Raw genomic sequence first — 17869 nt, forward strand, 5'->3', positions numbered from 1 at the left:
ATATACCCTATGTGGACAGTCCCTGAAGTGTGAAAAAATTTCCTGTCTAGAACTAGGGGGATGGGATGTAATCCCAGAGTAATGGCTGCCATAACGTATCTTGAAGAAATGAAATTATCGGTAAATATGACTTGCTATTTTCCTGTTTAATAGAGCTGAAGACCTTCTGTTGCTTACACATACTACACACAGTAAACCAGAGGTGTAGCAAGATATATGGTGTCTGGAGAAACAATAAAGACAAGTGGGTGCTCCCATGTCATAACCTGATCATCACCGCGCCCAACAGCAGATACACATCGCAGAACATGCAGAACAGTCACCAGAGGGGACTGTAACCATGGGGGGGGGGGCGCTAGGGATGGAGTCCCTCTGCTCCCCCCCCCCCCCCCCACACACACACACACACACTTAGCAGACTCTGCCATGTCTGCATTAGCCTAACTGCCCAGTAAATGTCCCTCTAGGAGCAAATACCTCTCCATGGCTTGACCGTGCTATGCCAGAGTATTAGACAACCAAGAGTGCATGTAGTTAGTCATATTTTGATCAACTACAGTATGTTCACACACATGCTAAAAGTCCTAATTTTTGTCATCCTAAATGACGGCTGTCTGTCTGAGAGTGCTTTAGCCATACTTGGTGGGTTCGGGCATATTTGGGATGGTTGAGGGCATGCCCTAATTATCTACTTGGGAATGGTTAAGGGCCCTACACACTTGGCGACATCGATGGTAGATATGACTGATATCGTTCAAAAATTAACAATAAATCGTTCATATTGGCCAGTGTGTATGTACCAACAATGAACGATGCGCGATCCAGCAGTTATTCACCTTTGGTCTATCCTTGTTTATACATGCAAGCCAATTTGGACGATATAGATGTAATGTAATGTCAAATCGTACAAATCGGCCATAGATATTGTCCAGTGTGTATGTAAGAATCATTGGTGAAAAATCGACCAACGCCAGTGTGTTGGGCCCTTTAGAGACAATTTGTAGATGACATACAAATTAACTTGGCCAAAGAACCAGTCATGTCAATCTGAGCAGATACAGTATACAAAGTTCTATGTACAGAATGCTAATGTGTTTTCTCTGATGAATCAGCTGCTGTGTTTAATGTCTGAATATACAGTATGTCCTCAAAGTAAAGAAAGGTTAATGCTGCTTAGATCACACCTCAGTCAAATGTACACAAACCGTGTGCAGTACACTGCGTATAGAACATTCACAATACCGAAAGTAAATATATAAAAATTTATTTGATATGCAAAGTAAGCAGAATATAAGACATTTTCAGAGACATGCAAGCAAAATATTTTGATAAAAAGTTACAAATCTTCAGTCTCCTCTTTTCAGAAATATACGATTTACCAAATAACCCAGATTACAGTATAATCAACTGTTACACAGAGCATTAATACAGATTTCTGATCACAACATCAATCCTTCATAATTACTGCAAACCAGTGCTTAATCCATCCTCTCTTGTCAGAAGAACATGGATAATATTCTATAGTCCAGTATAGAGCTGACTGATAGAATTCCTGTACTGCTCCATTGCCACTTGTAGCACGCAAGTCTCTTCATCAACACAACATAAATTTGGTACAGGATACAATGTGTACAAATGGACATACAATTAAACAAAAACAGTACATATTTTGAAACAATTTATAAAAATATGGATTTCATTTTTCTAGAATAAAAAAATCTTGACAGTAAATTTTCATATAAGCTACTAAGGAATGAATGTGATTATTATGTGCAAGTCACAAACACTTTAGTACAATTGTGGAATTCTGTTTACTTTACAGTTTATTCTGCTTTAGGATGCTGTCCTGTGTATTCTCAGTATCCAGAGGTATAGGAGCAAAGGTGCTTGTGATATTTGGCCCAGGCTGGAACAGGGCATAAAAATTACAAGATATTTCAGCTAAAAGTCACCTGACGTGAGGAGCAAGTACGGTTTGTTCTAAAAATAATTCTAAATCTGCTGAAGGCCTCTTTATCGTAACCTCCAATAATCATGTTTTCCGCCTTGCTTCCCATTCAACCAGGCCCAAACAATTCCAAAACAGGCGGTGCTGTCTTCCAATCAAAAAGCCATAATTCCTTTCACCATGGAATGTAGGATTGTCCTTCAAATATGGGACTGTTGCTGGGACTAATCACTGATTTTATCTTAAGGAGCCAGGGGAATGTTCATATAAATTTCCAAGTTGCATTAACTGCAAATAGCCTGCATTCTGTTTTATTTTAATAGAACCATAGAGCCAAACATTTATCATTCATAAATAGTGTAATTGTTAATTCTCAATGAAGCATCAGTCCATTCTACAATGCTGTCCAGTTAGTAAGAACAGGCCCAATGGCATGCAATATAAAATGGCCAAGAGGACTGTGTCTACACCTGTGTAAACAATTAGTTTATCCTACTAAACTATTATGTCACATACAGTCCTCAGCAGTGTCACCATTCAATAGAATGCAAGGCTTATAAAAAAGCCATTTGTCACAATTCAATGTCACAAAAAATAAAAAATAGTTTTTTGCGTGTAATTATTATTCAGTATTCTGTAGAAATAGCACAGCCATTGGTGCTAATTAGGGTACTGTTTGAAAATAGCGTTAGTACCTAATGTCACAACTTCCAGGGTATAATGGGAGGGACGTGTCATATGGTGCACCAGAAGGGGCTGTGGTTGCTTGGCCACACTCCCACTCTACAGGGTGATTCAAAAAGTCACAGTACACCCTTTTGTTTCAAAAACTGTGCAGGAAATTGGAAAACTGAATACTCCAGTAAGGTATGGGTGAGGTTGGCTATCTTTTAGGATATGTACTGAACATGGGCGTCATCTTGAAATCGGACATCTTGAATCTAAGTCAGTTTTTTCAAATGGAAAGGGGATCGTGTAACATGTCAAACAACATTAGAATTTGCTGAAAAGTTTATTGCGGCAAACAGATTTGAAATACCAGTTATGGTTCAAAGGTTACAACACTTTTTTTTGTTGCAGGTAACTGAAGATGGCTTTGACAAAAGAGGAGTGAATTGAGGTCATTTTAAAGTCTGGAGAACAAAGTTTCCATGTCATAGCTGCAGATTTTAACAACCGGCACCCAGAAAGACCCCCAACTTCACATAACACTGTCAGGTGCCTAATTTCCAAATTCCGAGAAACTGGGACTGTGGCTGACAAGTCACGGAGTGGTCGTCCAAAAAGTGCTACTGATGAGACTGAGGGATCCTGTTGATGTTGCTCTAAGGCCCACGTGCAAAACTGCATACATCTGTCTGGGTCATCCTCTGCTAGGTACTGGAGTAGCTGGATCTTGAATGGATGCCATCAATGGGCATAAGGGATTCGTACGATCGATGACTGGCTGATTCTACATTCTGCTGACAAATGTTGTGTGCTACGTTGTGGGCTCCTCACAACAGGATGCCAAAACCATTGTTGAGGTTGTCTCGTCAGTAGCACTTTTTGGACGACCACTCCATGACTTGTCAGCCACAGTCCCAGTTTCTCTGAATTTGGAAATTAGGCACCTGACAGTGTTATGTGAAATTGGGGGTCTTTCTGGGTGCCGGTTGTTAAAATCTGCAGCTATGACACGGAAACTTCGTTCTCCAGACTTTAAAATGACCTCAATTCACTCCTCTTTTGTCAAAGCCATCTTCAGTTACCTGCAACAAAACAAGTGTTGGAACTTTTGAACCATAACTGCTATTTCAAATCTGTTTGCAGCAATACACTTTTCAGCAAATTCTGATGTTGTCTGATATTTTACATGACCCCCTTTCCATTTGAAAAAACGGACTTAGATTCAAGATGGACGATTTCAAGATGGAGCCCAGGTTCGGTACATAGCCTAAAAAATAGCCCACCTCACCTATACCTTACTGGAGTATTCAGTTTTCCCATTTCCTGCACAGTTTTTGAAACAAAGGGGTGTACTGCGACTTTTGAATCACTCTGTAGTACTGGGGTCTGGCCAATCTTAGTTCTCTGCCAACTTCTACACGTACCAGCATTCAATATTTCTCTGTCTATGGTGAAACTGACTATAAGGAATGGTAAAAATGCTACTTTTTTGTTTATAAATAGACGATTAGAATTGTATTAAAAGCTATAAAATACTTTTTCTTACTAATTATCATATAAATGAATTTAATCATTTCAATTAAAAAACAAACTAGAATATTGGTTTCTTCTACTTGAGTTCCTATTTGTGCACTCACAATCAATAGTTTTTTTCTAGTGAGCAATAATAATCTGTTAAAACTTTCCAGGCTTTGGGGGCCATGAAGCCATCTGGAGGGTTTTCACCTTCGCGTGCCAGTTTCCTCATACGGGTTCCAGAGATGAAGTCAAACTCGTTGTGTCTAGAATTGATAACAAAAACATTTTACATGGGTAACTAAGGCAACTGATGATCTGCTGTGAATAATATTGTTATAAGCAGCAAGTAGCGATATCACATATTATTTTAAAGAAACTTGAGTTAGGGTACGAAGCACATAATGCAGTCTGCAAAGAGATATTGCTTACATTAAACAGTCACATTTCACTAAGACCAGAGAAACCAGTCATTTATTCATATAAATACCCACGGCAGATTGCAGTACAATATAGGATGTGCACCTCTAGAATGGAAGTTTTCATATGTAGGATTTGTACCTCTATAATGCAAGAATAATAAATATGTTCAGCTCTAAAAGTATAATATAGAAGATGTACACTTCTGTAATATACATTTAATATAAATGATGTGCATCACTATAACACAAGCGTAATGTATAGGATGTACACCTATATGAATAGGCCTTGAAATACTACCAACATTAAAGGGGTACACAGGAGATTTCTTCCGGAGATGTGTGCCTAGCAATCTGTCACAGACCGCTCAGCACACATCTCTCCCCCCGCTCAGTACAGCATGATGTGTGCTGAGCGAGCGGGGAGGGAGGGGGGGGCCCACTCATTTCTCCCAGCTGTGAAATGAGCGATCTACTAGATTTGGCATGCATGCCCAATCTAGAGCCGGCGATAGTGACGCGCATGGCCGTGCAACGCTGTTGCCGACACCCCTACACGCGGAACGATGTGTTCTTATTTTCTAAGCAATCTAGTCAGATTGCTTAAAAATTAAGTGAATCGCTCTGTGTGTACCCCCCTTTACTTAAAACCACTTACTTAAAGTCTATTAATGTGATTTAGGTATATTGTGTCTTTACACAAGTGGCATAAGTCATATATCCACCAAGACCTCTTCTTGGTGGATAGGGTTAAAGCTGGGTACACATTGTAAAATAATCGGGCAAACATCTAATGCCCGGTTGCCTGGTCAGATTGTTGAGCGTACACAACACCCAGGTCTGATGGTCGTTCCAAAACCTATCGGAGCTGTCCCCAGTATCAGGAGTGCTGTATGACATTCGTTGGTCCCAATAAGCCGATATTATGCCATAAATGTAGTGTGTTCTTGATCAGGACGACGCTGTACGGCACCAAAGTGATCTTTAGGGCTCTTTGTCATTCCAATATTAATGATTAAATATGAATTATTTTGATAAATAATGGTTTTTCATATTTCAGAAGCAAATGAATGTAATTGGAAATTCATTTAACGATAGTATTTTTTCTGTTGAACTGAAATGTATTGCAAATATGCCCCAATGTTGTATGCTGACGTAATGACACAAATTTTCTGATGTTTGTTAGAAAAGTTTGCTTCACGTAGCAACAATGTGAATCATGCACCTTCTGTTGTTGTGCTCAATGTTTGAGCACCAACAAAAACGGGGGTTGTTTACAGAGCACAAAATCCAAGATAATAGGGATCTTTTGTCATACAATACTGAGCCCACACATTGCATTTACTTGCAATATTATAGACTGTTGATAGTGACTGAGAATACAGTATGAACCTGATTTTAGAAGTAAAAATAGGAAAAATATGCCTATGGTTAATGTTACAGTGGTAGGTTCGATTGTGTATTAAATTCTGATTTTTTTTTTGATTTTTTTTTGTGGGGGGGGGGGGGGGGGGTGCAATATTTTTTATTTTAAAATGGATATATGTGCTTATCAGGCTAGCAACACATTGACTGTGAATAGCAAAGAATCCATTAACGGAAGAAACTCTATAGGGGGGTACTCACGGAGAGATCTATGCTTGAAATCTAAGCAATCTGACTAGATTGCTTAGATTTTAAGCACAGATCACTCGTGTGTACCCCCCTCAGCGATAGCGATGCGCGGCCCCGCACATCGCTATCGCTGCTGCTAGATTTAGCCTGCATGCAGGCCAATCTAGCAGGTCGCTCATTTCACCCGCTAGGTGAAATGAGCGGCCCCCGTCCTCCCCCCGCATCGCTCAGCACACATCGCGCTGTGCTGAGCGGCGGGAGAGATGTGTGCTGAGCGGTTCGCTCAGCACACATCTCTCCCGTGTATACCCGCCTTATGAGAGTTGTCAGGCTGGTATGTGCTTCGGTAACGCCTTGGAATTCTGAGTGGACAGCGCACACTGGTCACCCTGTAAAGTCATTATTCGCTATTTTCACAGTTATAGACGTGATACTTGGGTGGTATAGAACCTGACCGAACAAAGGAATTGTAAGCTCACAAGAGCAGGGACTTCTTTCCTCATGTGCCTTTCCTTTTCTTACTTACACTATCTTATACTCCATACTCCCTTTGATGGCACCTAAGCCCGGGTTTTCTATACCTGTCCTATATTGTCTTGTATGTACTGTAAGTGCTGTTTTCTTGTTTGCTTATTTGATTATGTACTGTGTAATAGGCGCTGCGGATCCCTTGTGGCGCCATATAAATAAAGGATAATAATAATAATAATAATTATTGCATAAGTAGCTCTTACGGATTTCTAGTTGTGATGCATTAGCATCCGCTCATCACTAATTAGCACTGCAACTGAGATTCCTTGTTTATGTTTGCAGGGTACAAGATGAATTTCATGGCGCTTAGGTACATCTGAGATGTCACGGGTGCTTATTATTTCTATGTGACAAAAATTGCGGAAACATTGCAAATTGCATTGTGCCCCAACAATTCGAATACCATGGAATTGTCAAGAGTGTGTGTGATATTTAGGGATATCACACAGGCTACTAACACAGTCAGTTAACACTGTACTTTCACACCAAAATATAGATTTCTTTAAATAGTTTATTCTTTTCTGCTGCAAACATATAGGTAACCCTGGTAAGAAGCTTCTAATCATGTGATGTATTAATAAGCAAGGTGTGATTAAGTGGACCGTACAGCAGGTTTTGCAATGAGTACTGTGTTAATCATGTTATATATTGGTAAGCAGAACATATTTGCATATCATTTAAGATGCAGCAGATGTAAGGATGTCTAAATGTTTCTATCCTTAGGTAAACAGATCATATAGTAAAGAGATATATGACTGCAGGAAACATTCATTTTTAGATGGCTATATACTAGTGATGTGCACCGGAAATTTTTCGGGTTTTGTGTTTTGGTTTTGGATTCGGTTCCGCGGCCGTGTTTTGGATTCGGACACGTTTTGGCAAAACCTCCCTGAAATTTTTTTGTCAGATTCGGGTGTGTTTTGGATTCGGGTGTTTTTTTACAAAAAACCCTCAAAAACAGCTTAAATCATAGAATTTGGTGGTCATTTTGATCCCATAGTATTATTAACCTCAATAACCATAATTTACACTCATTTTCAGTCTATTCTGAACACCTCACAATATTATTTTTAGTCCTAAAATTTGCACCGAGGTCGCTGGATGGCTAAGCTAAGCGACACAAGTGGCCGACACAAACACCTGACCCATCTAGGAGTGGCACTGCAGTGTCAGGCAGGATGGCACTTCAAAAAAATAGTCCCCAAACAGCACATGATGCAAAGAAAAAAAAAGAGGTGCACCAAGGTCGCTGGATGGCTAAGCTAAGCGACACAAGTGGCTGACACAAACACCTGGCACATCTAGGAGTGGCACTGCAGTGTCAGGCAGGGTGGCACTTCAAAAAAATAGTCCCCAAACAGCACATGATGCAAAGAAAAAAAGAGGCGCAATGAGGTAGCTGTGTGACTAAGCTAAGCGACCCAAGTGGCCGACACAAACACCTGGCCCATCTAGGAGTGGCACTGCAGTGTCAGACAGGATGGCAGATTTAAAAAATAGTCCCCAAACAGCACATGATGCAAAGAAAAAAAGAGGTGCACAAAGGTCGCTGGATGGCTAAGCTAAGCGACACAAGTGGCCGACACAAAAACCTGGCCCATCTAGGAGTGGCACTGCAGTGTCAGGCAGGATGGCACTTAAAAAAAATAGTCCCCAAACAGCACATGATGCAAAGAAAAAAAGAGGCGCAATGAGGTAGCTGTGTGACTAAGCTAAGCGACCCAAGTGGTCGACACAAACATCTGGCCCATCTAGGAGTGGCACTGCAGTGTCAGACAGGATGGCAGATTTAAAAAATAGTCCCCAAACAGCACATGATGTAAAGAAAAAAAGAGGCGCAATGAGGTAGCTGTGTGACTAAGCTAAGCGACCCAAGTGGCCAACACAAACACCTGGCCCATCTAGGAGTGGCACTGCAGTGTCAGACAGGATGGCAGATTTAAAAAATAGTCCCCAAACAGCACATGATGCAAAGAAAAAAAAAGGTGCACCAAGGTCGCTGGATGGCTAAGCTAAGCGACCCAAGTGGCCGACACAAACACCTGGCCCATCTAGGAGTGGCACTGCAGTTTTCTAGCGAGAGGACGAGTGCTTCCATCCTCATGTGAATCTGAACCACTAGCCATGAACATAGGCCAGTGCCTCAGCCGTCCTTGCCACTCCGTGTCGTAAATGGCATATTGGCAAGTTTACGCTTCTCCTCAGACGCTTTTAATTTTGATTTTTGGGTCATTTTACTGAACTTTTGTTTTTTGGATTTTACATGCTCTCTACTATGACATTGGGCATCGGCCTTGGCAGACGACGTTGATGGCATTTCATCGTCTCGGCCATGACTAGTGGCAGCAGCTTCAGCACAAGGTGGAAGTGGATCTTGATCTTTCCCTATTTTACCCTCCACATTTTTGTTCTCCATTTTTTAATGTGTGGAATTATATGCCAGTATCAATAGCAATGGCCTACTACTATATATACTGCGCACAACTGAAATGCACCACAGGTATGGATGGATAGTATACTTGACGACACAGAGGTAGGTAGAGCAGTGGCTTACTGTACCGTACTGCTATATACTGGTGGTCAGCAAACTGTGCAAAACTGAAATGCACCACAGGTATGGATGGATAGTATACTTGATGACACAGAGGTAGGTAGAGCAGTGGCCTTCTGTACCGTACTGCTATATATTATATACTGGTGGTCAGCAAACTGTGCAAAACTGAAATGCACCACAGGTATGGATGGATAGTATACTTGACGACACAGAGGTAGGTAGAGCAGTGGCCTTCTGTACCGTACTGCTATATATTATATACTGGTGGTCAGCAAAATTATGCACTGTACTCCTACTATATACTACAATGCAGCACAGATATGGAGCGTTTTTCAGGCAGAGAACGTATAATACTGGTGGTCACTGGTCAGCAAAACTCTGCACTGTACTCCTCCTATCATTTCCAATGCACGTGTGAAAAATGGCAGCGACGCGCGGCTCCTTATATAGAATACAAATCTCGCGAGAATCCGACCGCGGGATGATGACGTTCGGGAGCGCTCGGGTTAACCGAGCAAGGCGGGAAGGTTCGAATCTGCCTCGGACCCGTGTAAAAAGGGTGAAGTTCGGGGGGTTCGGATTCCGAGGATCCGAACCCGCTCATCACTACTATATACATGACATTATAAATATTGGGAACAATGTTTGAGATATATGTACTTTCATTTTTCTTAAAAACTGTATATACTAATGTAAGGGTTAAAAATAGGAAGATGGTATTAAAATCCTGCTCATCATATAATCACCTGTATATACAGGTGATTATAATGGTATATGTATGTATATTGCAGTAATATATTCTATAACCCTGATGTTTGAGGTTTCATTCACCGATACAGGGGGATGACCATAGGTTATAAAGATATAAGAATTCTGGTGATTGAAACGGCAAGAATGTAAGTTTTTCTTAAAACACCTATGGTAATTTTTATGTTTTTACCTCTGGTGGCCAGTGGGGACACTCACATGCCTTAGTGGTGGATATACACATCCACTATCCAGCAGAGGTGGTAATGGCTGGAATTTTTTAGGGTTTTAAATGGAAAAAGAAATCAGCTGGAAATGTTTTCTGGTGCACTAACCATTTTCTTGTAGATCCAGACAGTCCTACAAAAGCTATTTAGCTCAGTTTAACATGTTTCTCTCCCCACAAGAATAGTTTGCAGGTTCACAAAATCCTTCAAGGCTAAGGAAGACACTAAACAGCAATCTCCACAGTTGAAGAAACCATAGAACCTGAATATTTCATCAGGTAGTATAATATTGTTTATTTTACTTGTTAGATCAGATAAGGCAGCAATCATTAATGGAGATTGGAATCAGATTGCCCTATAGATCTCCCACATGATCAAATAATCACTTGTTCCTTATATCTCCAACTTGCATTGTATGTGCAGTACAACTTGTGTTGTCAATGATACACAAGATTGCAATTAAAGAATAGACTGGCACAGACCAGAGTTTTTGATCTTTAAAGACAAAGGATCATAAATCTGTACCTTTCACAGCATGCAAAAGTTAGGATAGACTAGATAGCAAGCAATGTTCATAAATAGCTTTGATATTCACTGTATTTCTTTTTGTTTGAATTTCAGGATACAGGTACAGTTTTCACTGCATAGTCCATGACATACTTGCTTACCTGACCCTCTTCATGAGGGAGAAAATGCTCTGTTCCTGGACTTTCCTGGTAATGTATGATTGCCATCACCTGTGGTGAAACGCCTTTCTTATCAATTAACTAGCTCACCACAGGTGATGGCAATCATACATTACCAGCAGGGGCGTATCTACCCATTGGCCAGGATGGCACTCGCCAGGGGCGCCAGTCGAGGAGGGGGCGCCGCCCGGCAGTGCCACCCTCAACCAATGGGTGGAATCACTTAGTAGTGGCATTGCCTGAGATGGAGGATCTCAGAGTCGGCAGGAACAGATGTCGGTGTTCGGCACCACAATGCACTAGTGAAGAACGTGAAAGTAAACTACAGTTCCCAGCAGCCCTGGCTGTCGAGAGCTCCTGGCAGCAAGGGTTGCTGGGAGCTGTAGTTTACTTTCACTTTCTTCACGAAGTGTGGTGCGGTGCCGAAGTGTGGTGTTCCTGACTACTGTGCAATCCTCCAGCCCAGGCGATGCCCAGCTCATCACACTAGGTCCTGCAACATATTAATTGATATGTGTTTTGACTTGAGTGGGGAGGACTATATGCAGGGAGGGGAAAGGACTATATGCAGGGAGGGGGGAGACTATGTTCTGGGAGGGGAGAAGACTATATGCAGGGAGGGGGGAGACTATGTACTAGGAGGGGAGAGGACTATATGCAGGGGGGAGTCTGTGCTGGGAGGAGAGAGGACTATATGCAGGGAGGTGGGAGACTCTGTGCTGGGAGGGGAGAGGACTATATGCAGGGGGGGAGACTCTGTGCTGGGAGGGGAAAGGACTATATGCAGGGAGGAGTCTGTGCTGGGAGGGGAGAGGACTATATGCAGGGAGGGGAGAGGACTATATGCAGGGAGGGGAGAGACTCTGTGTTGGGAGGGGAGAAGACTATATGCAGGGGGGGAGACTGTGCTGGGAGGAGAGAGGACTATATGCAGGGAGGGGGGAGACTCTGTGCTGGGAGGGGAGAGGACTGTATGCAGGGAGGGGGGAGACTCTGTGCTGGGAGGGGAGAGGACTATATGCAGGGAGGGGGCAGACTGTGCTGGGAGGGGAGAGGACTATATGCAGAGAGGGGGGAGACTCTGTGCTGGGAGGGGAGAGGACTATATGCAGGGAGGGGGGAGACTCTGTGCTGGAAGGGGAGAAGACAATATGCAGGGAGGGGGGAGACCATTGGCTATGTACAGGGAGGGGGGAGACCATTGGCTATGTGCAGGGAGGGGGATGGAGACTACGGCTATGTGCTGGGAGCGGGATGGAGACTACGGCTATGTGCTGGGAGTGGGTTGAGGACTACCTCTATGTGCTGGGAGGGGGTGGGGACTATGGCTATGTGCTGGGAGCGGGATAGAGACTATGGCTATATGCTGGGAGTGGGATGAAGACTACGGCAATGTGCTGGGAGCGGGATGGGGACTACTTCTATGTGCTGGTAGGGGGTGGGGACTATGGCTATGTGCTGGGGACAGGAGGTTATCTATCCATTGGCCAGGATGACACTCACCAGGTGCACCGGCTGAGGAGGGGGCGCTGCCTGGTGGTGCCACCCTTGGCCTGGGAGTGGAATTACTTAGTAGTGGCAGTGCCTGGGCTGGTGGTTCACACAGCAGCTAAGAGTTGGCGCCGGTGTTGGGCACCACAATGCACCACAGTGGAGAAACTAAAAATAAACTACTAGAATGCTATTCTTAATATATCACTACATCACCACTACTAGATAGTGTGCAGAGATACTTTTTCACTGCCATTAATATTTGATTATACCCCCCTGACTGCGAGTGGCATTGCCAGGTGGTGCCTATCCTTGGCCGCGCCAGGCACTGCTGATTTCTCCACAGTGTGACAAGGATTACTGTGTGGGCATGATGTGTAAGGGGCACTAGTGTGTGACATAATGTGTATAAGGGGTACAACTGTGTAATGGAATTTGAGTTGGGAGTGCTATTGTGTGGTCATGCCCCTTTCCCACAAGATCATGCCCATTTTTGCACATGCACCCTCCCTATTTCAAATACAGGGGGGGGGGGGGGGGGGGGGGGCAATCCCTTACTTTGCCAGGGGCGCCTGGTCCCCTAGATACGTCTCTGATTACCAGGAAAGTCCAGGAACAGAGCATTTTCTCCCTCATGGAGAGGGTCAGGTAGGCAAGTATGGTCCATGATGCAAGTGAACTGTCACCACAGCAAAATCCATAGCAGCTTAAATACTGAGACATGGACAATTCCAAAGTAGTTTCCAGTTCACATGAAAGGGAAACGCTTCTATTAACCCTTTCATCAATGCAATTATGAGATATATGTTTGCCTTTATGAAGATACTTTCAACACATATACTTATACGCATCTACTCCAGTGTACATTATATCAGCGCAACTATAGAGAATTGTTTCTGTATGTATCTTTAAGCACACACCTGTACATATTGCATATTGTCATAATATACCTTGTAAACATTTTACATTTATGCTTCCTTTGTAAGGGTTTCAAACAAAATTAAATATCTGATAAAGGATGGTATAACACGTGTTAACAAATTGGGACAATATTATTATTTGGGAGAAATGACCCTCTTAAAACAGACTGCAACAAGTCTAAGAGGATTAATTGTAGTACAAAAGGGGTAATTATATGCACATTGCATAATGATAAATGAGGCTGCAAATATTTTATGCCATTCCTAAATAAGTGTCTGTATGGAGCATATACATATTCATTATTTTTTTTATAGGATGTTGCTATATAAGACACATTGGCCCTCATTCCGAGTTGATCGCTCGCTACCTGCTTTTAGCAGCATTGCACACGCTAAGCCGCCGCCCTCTGGGAGTGTATCTTAGCTTAGCAGAATTGCGAACGAAGGATTAGCAGAATTGCGAATAGAAATGTCTTAGCAGTTTCTGAGTAGCTCCAGACTTACTCAGCCATTGCGATCAGTTCAGTCAGTTTCGTTCCTGGTTTAACGTCACAAACACACCCAGCGTTCGCCCAGACACTCCCCCTTTTCTTCAGACACTCCCGCGTTTTTCCCAGAAACGCCAGCGTTTTTTCGCACACGCCCATAAAATGGCCAGTTTCCGCCCAGAAACACCCACTTCCTGTCAATCACACTCCGATCACCAGAACGAAGAAATTTCTTCGTTAAGCCGTGAGTAAAATACCAAACTTTTTAGCAAATTTACTTGGCGCAGACGCACTGCGAACATTGCGCATGCGCAGTTTGCGACAAATCGCTCCGTTGCGAAAAAAACTAACGAGCGAACAACTCGGAATGAGGGCCATTGTAGTTTAAATAGAGAAACCTACTACACATATTTATTATTTATTATGTGTATATATAGATATGGTATATAGAGATATAATATACCTATATATATATGATATAATCTCTGTAGGGTAACCAAAAATGTGGGATTTTGAATTTTGGATAAGGGATACTCAACCTGTATATGGGATTAAATTAGTGTATGGTTATTTTAGTTCAAGGTATATAAAGACAGTATATAAGAATGATACCTAATAAGAATGATACCTAACTATGGTTGATAAGTAGGGGGAGTGACACGGAATGATACTGTGGATTTTTCTTAGCCGGCCATTAGAGATACCATTGCCCAAAAGCAATTAATATACAGTATACGATCTACAACCAAGAAAATACTAATTGTTCCAGATAAATCTACTGTCTGTTCAAAGTCAAACCCTGTTTTGGGACAAAGAAAGATGGATTTAAAGATATGGACAATTGTCATGACATGTGCATTGAATAAATGCCAAGGATGCACAGCGCACAACTGCGAAAGACTGTTTAACTGAGGGTGACAATAGAGGTACCACATGTTACTGCGTTATGATGGAAAAATGGATGACGACCACACAATGTTCCCAGCCCTCTGTACAGCAAGCAAATTGGCAGCTTCTACAAGGAATCCAACTGCCTCTATACTGCAAATGTAACAAGTCTCCAATAACAAAACATGCAGATGACAGTCCTACCGCAGCAAATTACTGCTAGCACAATACAGAAGATGGACACAGATAAAGAATAGTAAAACTATAATTGGGCTGTGGTATGGTGTTTCAGATGGCTGGGTGGGGAGAGTCTGCAGTCCGAACTGTGCACTTACATACATCTACATATTTTACCTTATACTGCACAGGACTATGGTCTATTTTCTACAGTACATTGCTGTTACTAATGTGGTACAATGTCATGTATGCAATAGCAGTATTTACTATACATAAGGTGCCCAGGCTATGCACTCTCTAATAGTTAGGTAAACTAATGTGGTGGCTGGCCACACCCCTGCTGGATACTGGCCACATCCCTAAACATGGGCCCCTACCACTGCATTCCCCCGATGGGCCCTTCATATCCCAGACCGACACTGATTGTAGACCACTGAATTCTACCAAAAGGTGATAGACCAATACAAGGTATAATATAACTGTGTTTATAAGTAGCATTTATCATCTTGTATACTTATCATTGGCAAACACAGGGGGAGGGGGTATCCAGTTGCCCGGAAACTCCCCTTCCCCACAACCTGGCCAGCAGCCACTACATGCAGTATAAAGGGCAGAATGAAGCTGCTACACATGCCCAGTGGCAGCAGATTTTTCTACCAAGTCTGCTGTGTATGTCTGTGGATCTAAGTGCTCAGTCATCACACCAGAATCTGGTAAGCGGCTTACCGTGATCATTGGGCCTGCATATGTCTGATGTACTGTATTACATAAACTGCATTTTGTTCGGGGTATACTATAGCTCAGAGGTTCTCAAACTCGGTCCTCGTGGGCCCACACAGTGCATGTTTTGCAGGTAACCCAGCAGGTGCACAGGTGTATTAATTACTCACTGACTCATTTTAAAAGGTCCACAGGTGGAGCTAATTATTTCACTTGCGATTCTGTGAGGAGACCTGCAAAACATGCACTGTGTGTGCCCCCGAGGACCGAGTTTGAGAACCTCTGCTATAGCTTGTTACATGCTAATTATGCATGCTTCATGGGCTGGTGATAATTGCTCTAAAATTAAACATTTGGAGACTCCCCTCCAGAAAATCTGCATTTGCCTCCATCCCTACATCGAGCAGAGGTTGTCATGTGATCTTGTACAGACAATCAATCTTCCTTACCTTTCTTTATCATAGAACTCCATAGCTGCATTCTTTACGTTGTAGGCAGCCACTCTGAATGGGATGATTTCCACTGAGGTCAGTCCTGGGGCCATGCTCAGCACTTTCCCCCCATGTGTTGGCTCATACATATCCTGTTTGGTTTCAGGATGGGGCATGCCAGCTGGGTCACGTCCCACAATGTAGAAGTTGCACCCAGCGATCATACGAGACCTGCAGTGCCACTGAACCTGTGATAGAGACAGGATAATAAGGACATGATATAAATGGTTGTCTTGGTGCACACAAGTAGAACATTTAAACAATTTTTTTAAATACATGATATCAGGAATGCTAGTGAGCCCAAAATGACAGTGTTTCAGCTCTGCGTTAGAACTTTAGTCAGTGACAATAGAAAGGGTCCTGTAACAAGAAGGGACTAGGCTCCCAAGCGTTCTGGTCCCTTTTGTTTCCTTCTAAAATGCTTAGGCCACTGCGCTGTTTTTCCCATGATGAACATTCCTAGCCCGTCATATTAATAGGATGACCAGGACTAATTTTCAGAAACTGTTTTACCCTATTTCGGACATACAGATGTACTGAGAAAACTTCAGGTCTCAGATACAGTATATCCAGGATTTTCATCACAAAATGATTGGAGCCAGTTATTCCAACACACAGAAGTCAGAATGAAGGATGATTTATGTTACACTGTGCCACCAGATGCTGAACAAGTATTTATTATTTATTATTATCATTTATTTATATGGCGCCACAAGGGTTCCGCAGCGCCCAATTACAGAGTACATATGCACATAATCAAAACAGTGACTTACAATTGAAATCAATTTTGGGCAAGTACAGGGTAACTAAGCATAACTACACCAGTAAATGACAGAGATAAGTTCCAGGTGGCCCAAAAACTGTGATTTGGGCAGTTGAGAATTATTAAAGAAGAAAAGGGTGAGCACATGAGGGAAGAGGGCCCTACTCGTGAGAGCTTACATTCTAGGGGTAGGGGTAGACAGACAGGGGTGACACAGATGGGGTACATAGAGCATGGAACAGGGGGTTAGGATGAGATTTGGCTGGGTTTGGTAAAGAAATGGGTCTTGAGAGCCCGTTTGAAGTTTTGTAGAGAGGTGGAGAGTCTGAGGGGGAGAGGTAAAGAATTCCAAAGGAAGGGAGCAGCACGTGAAAAATCTTGGAGATAGGAGTGGGAGGAAGTAATCAGGAGACAGGAGAGGCGGCGTGCATTAGCAGAGCGAAGAGGACGGGTGGGAGAGTAAAGGGAGATAAGGTCAGAGATGTAAATGGGAGAGGATTGGGTGAGAGCTTTGTAAGTGAGAGTGAGAAGTTTGAATTGGATTCTGAAGGGGAAGGGAAGCCAGTGAAGGGCTAGTAGGAGAGGGGAGGTGGATGTAGTGCGTTTGGTGAGGAAGATGAGCCGAGCAGCAGCATTGAGGATAGACTGGAGTGGAGAGAGGTAATTGTCAGGGAGGCCAGTTAGGAGGAGATTACAGTAGTCCAGTCTGGAAATAATCAGTGAGTGAATAATGATCTTAGTGGCATCCTGGGTGAGAAAAGGTCTGATCCTGGAAATGTTTTTGAGATGAAAATGACAGGTTTGTGAGAGGTGCTGAATGTGTGGTTTGAAGGAGAGGGAGGAGTCAAGGATTACACCAAGACAGCGTACTTGGGGGCTAGAGGAGATAGTTGTGCCATCAATGGATAATGAGATTGTGGGAGGTGAGGTTGTGCGGGAGGGTGGGAAGATGATCAGCTCAGTCTTAGACATGTTGAGTTTAAGAAAGCGCTGGGACATCCAGGAAGAGATAGCAGAAAGA

General features: G+C 42.8%; 1 protein-coding gene across 2 annotated transcripts in view; it reads right to left on the reverse strand.

Annotated features, from left to right (window-relative positions):
- Positions 1-3959: 3959 nt before the first annotated feature.
- Positions 3960-17869, reverse strand: part of PAPSS2 (3'-phosphoadenosine 5'-phosphosulfate synthase 2) — a 146501-nt gene continuing 132591 nt past the window's right edge. For both annotated transcript variants that reach the window (XM_063961716.1, XM_063961715.1), the window contains 2 exons: positions 16044-16273; positions 3960-4398 (listed from right to left, as the gene is read on the reverse strand). In XM_063961716.1, the coding sequence (XP_063817786.1) occupies positions 4257-4398; positions 16044-16273 (372 nt within the window). In that variant the 3' untranslated portion in view covers positions 3960-4256. The remainder of the gene's footprint in view (positions 4399-16043; positions 16274-17869) is intronic.

This window comes from Pseudophryne corroboree, chromosome 3 (genome assembly GCF_028390025.1).
Source record: "Pseudophryne corroboree isolate aPseCor3 chromosome 3, aPseCor3.hap2, whole genome shotgun sequence".
NCBI classification, from domain to species: Eukaryota; Metazoa; Chordata; class Amphibia; order Anura; family Myobatrachidae; genus Pseudophryne; species Pseudophryne corroboree.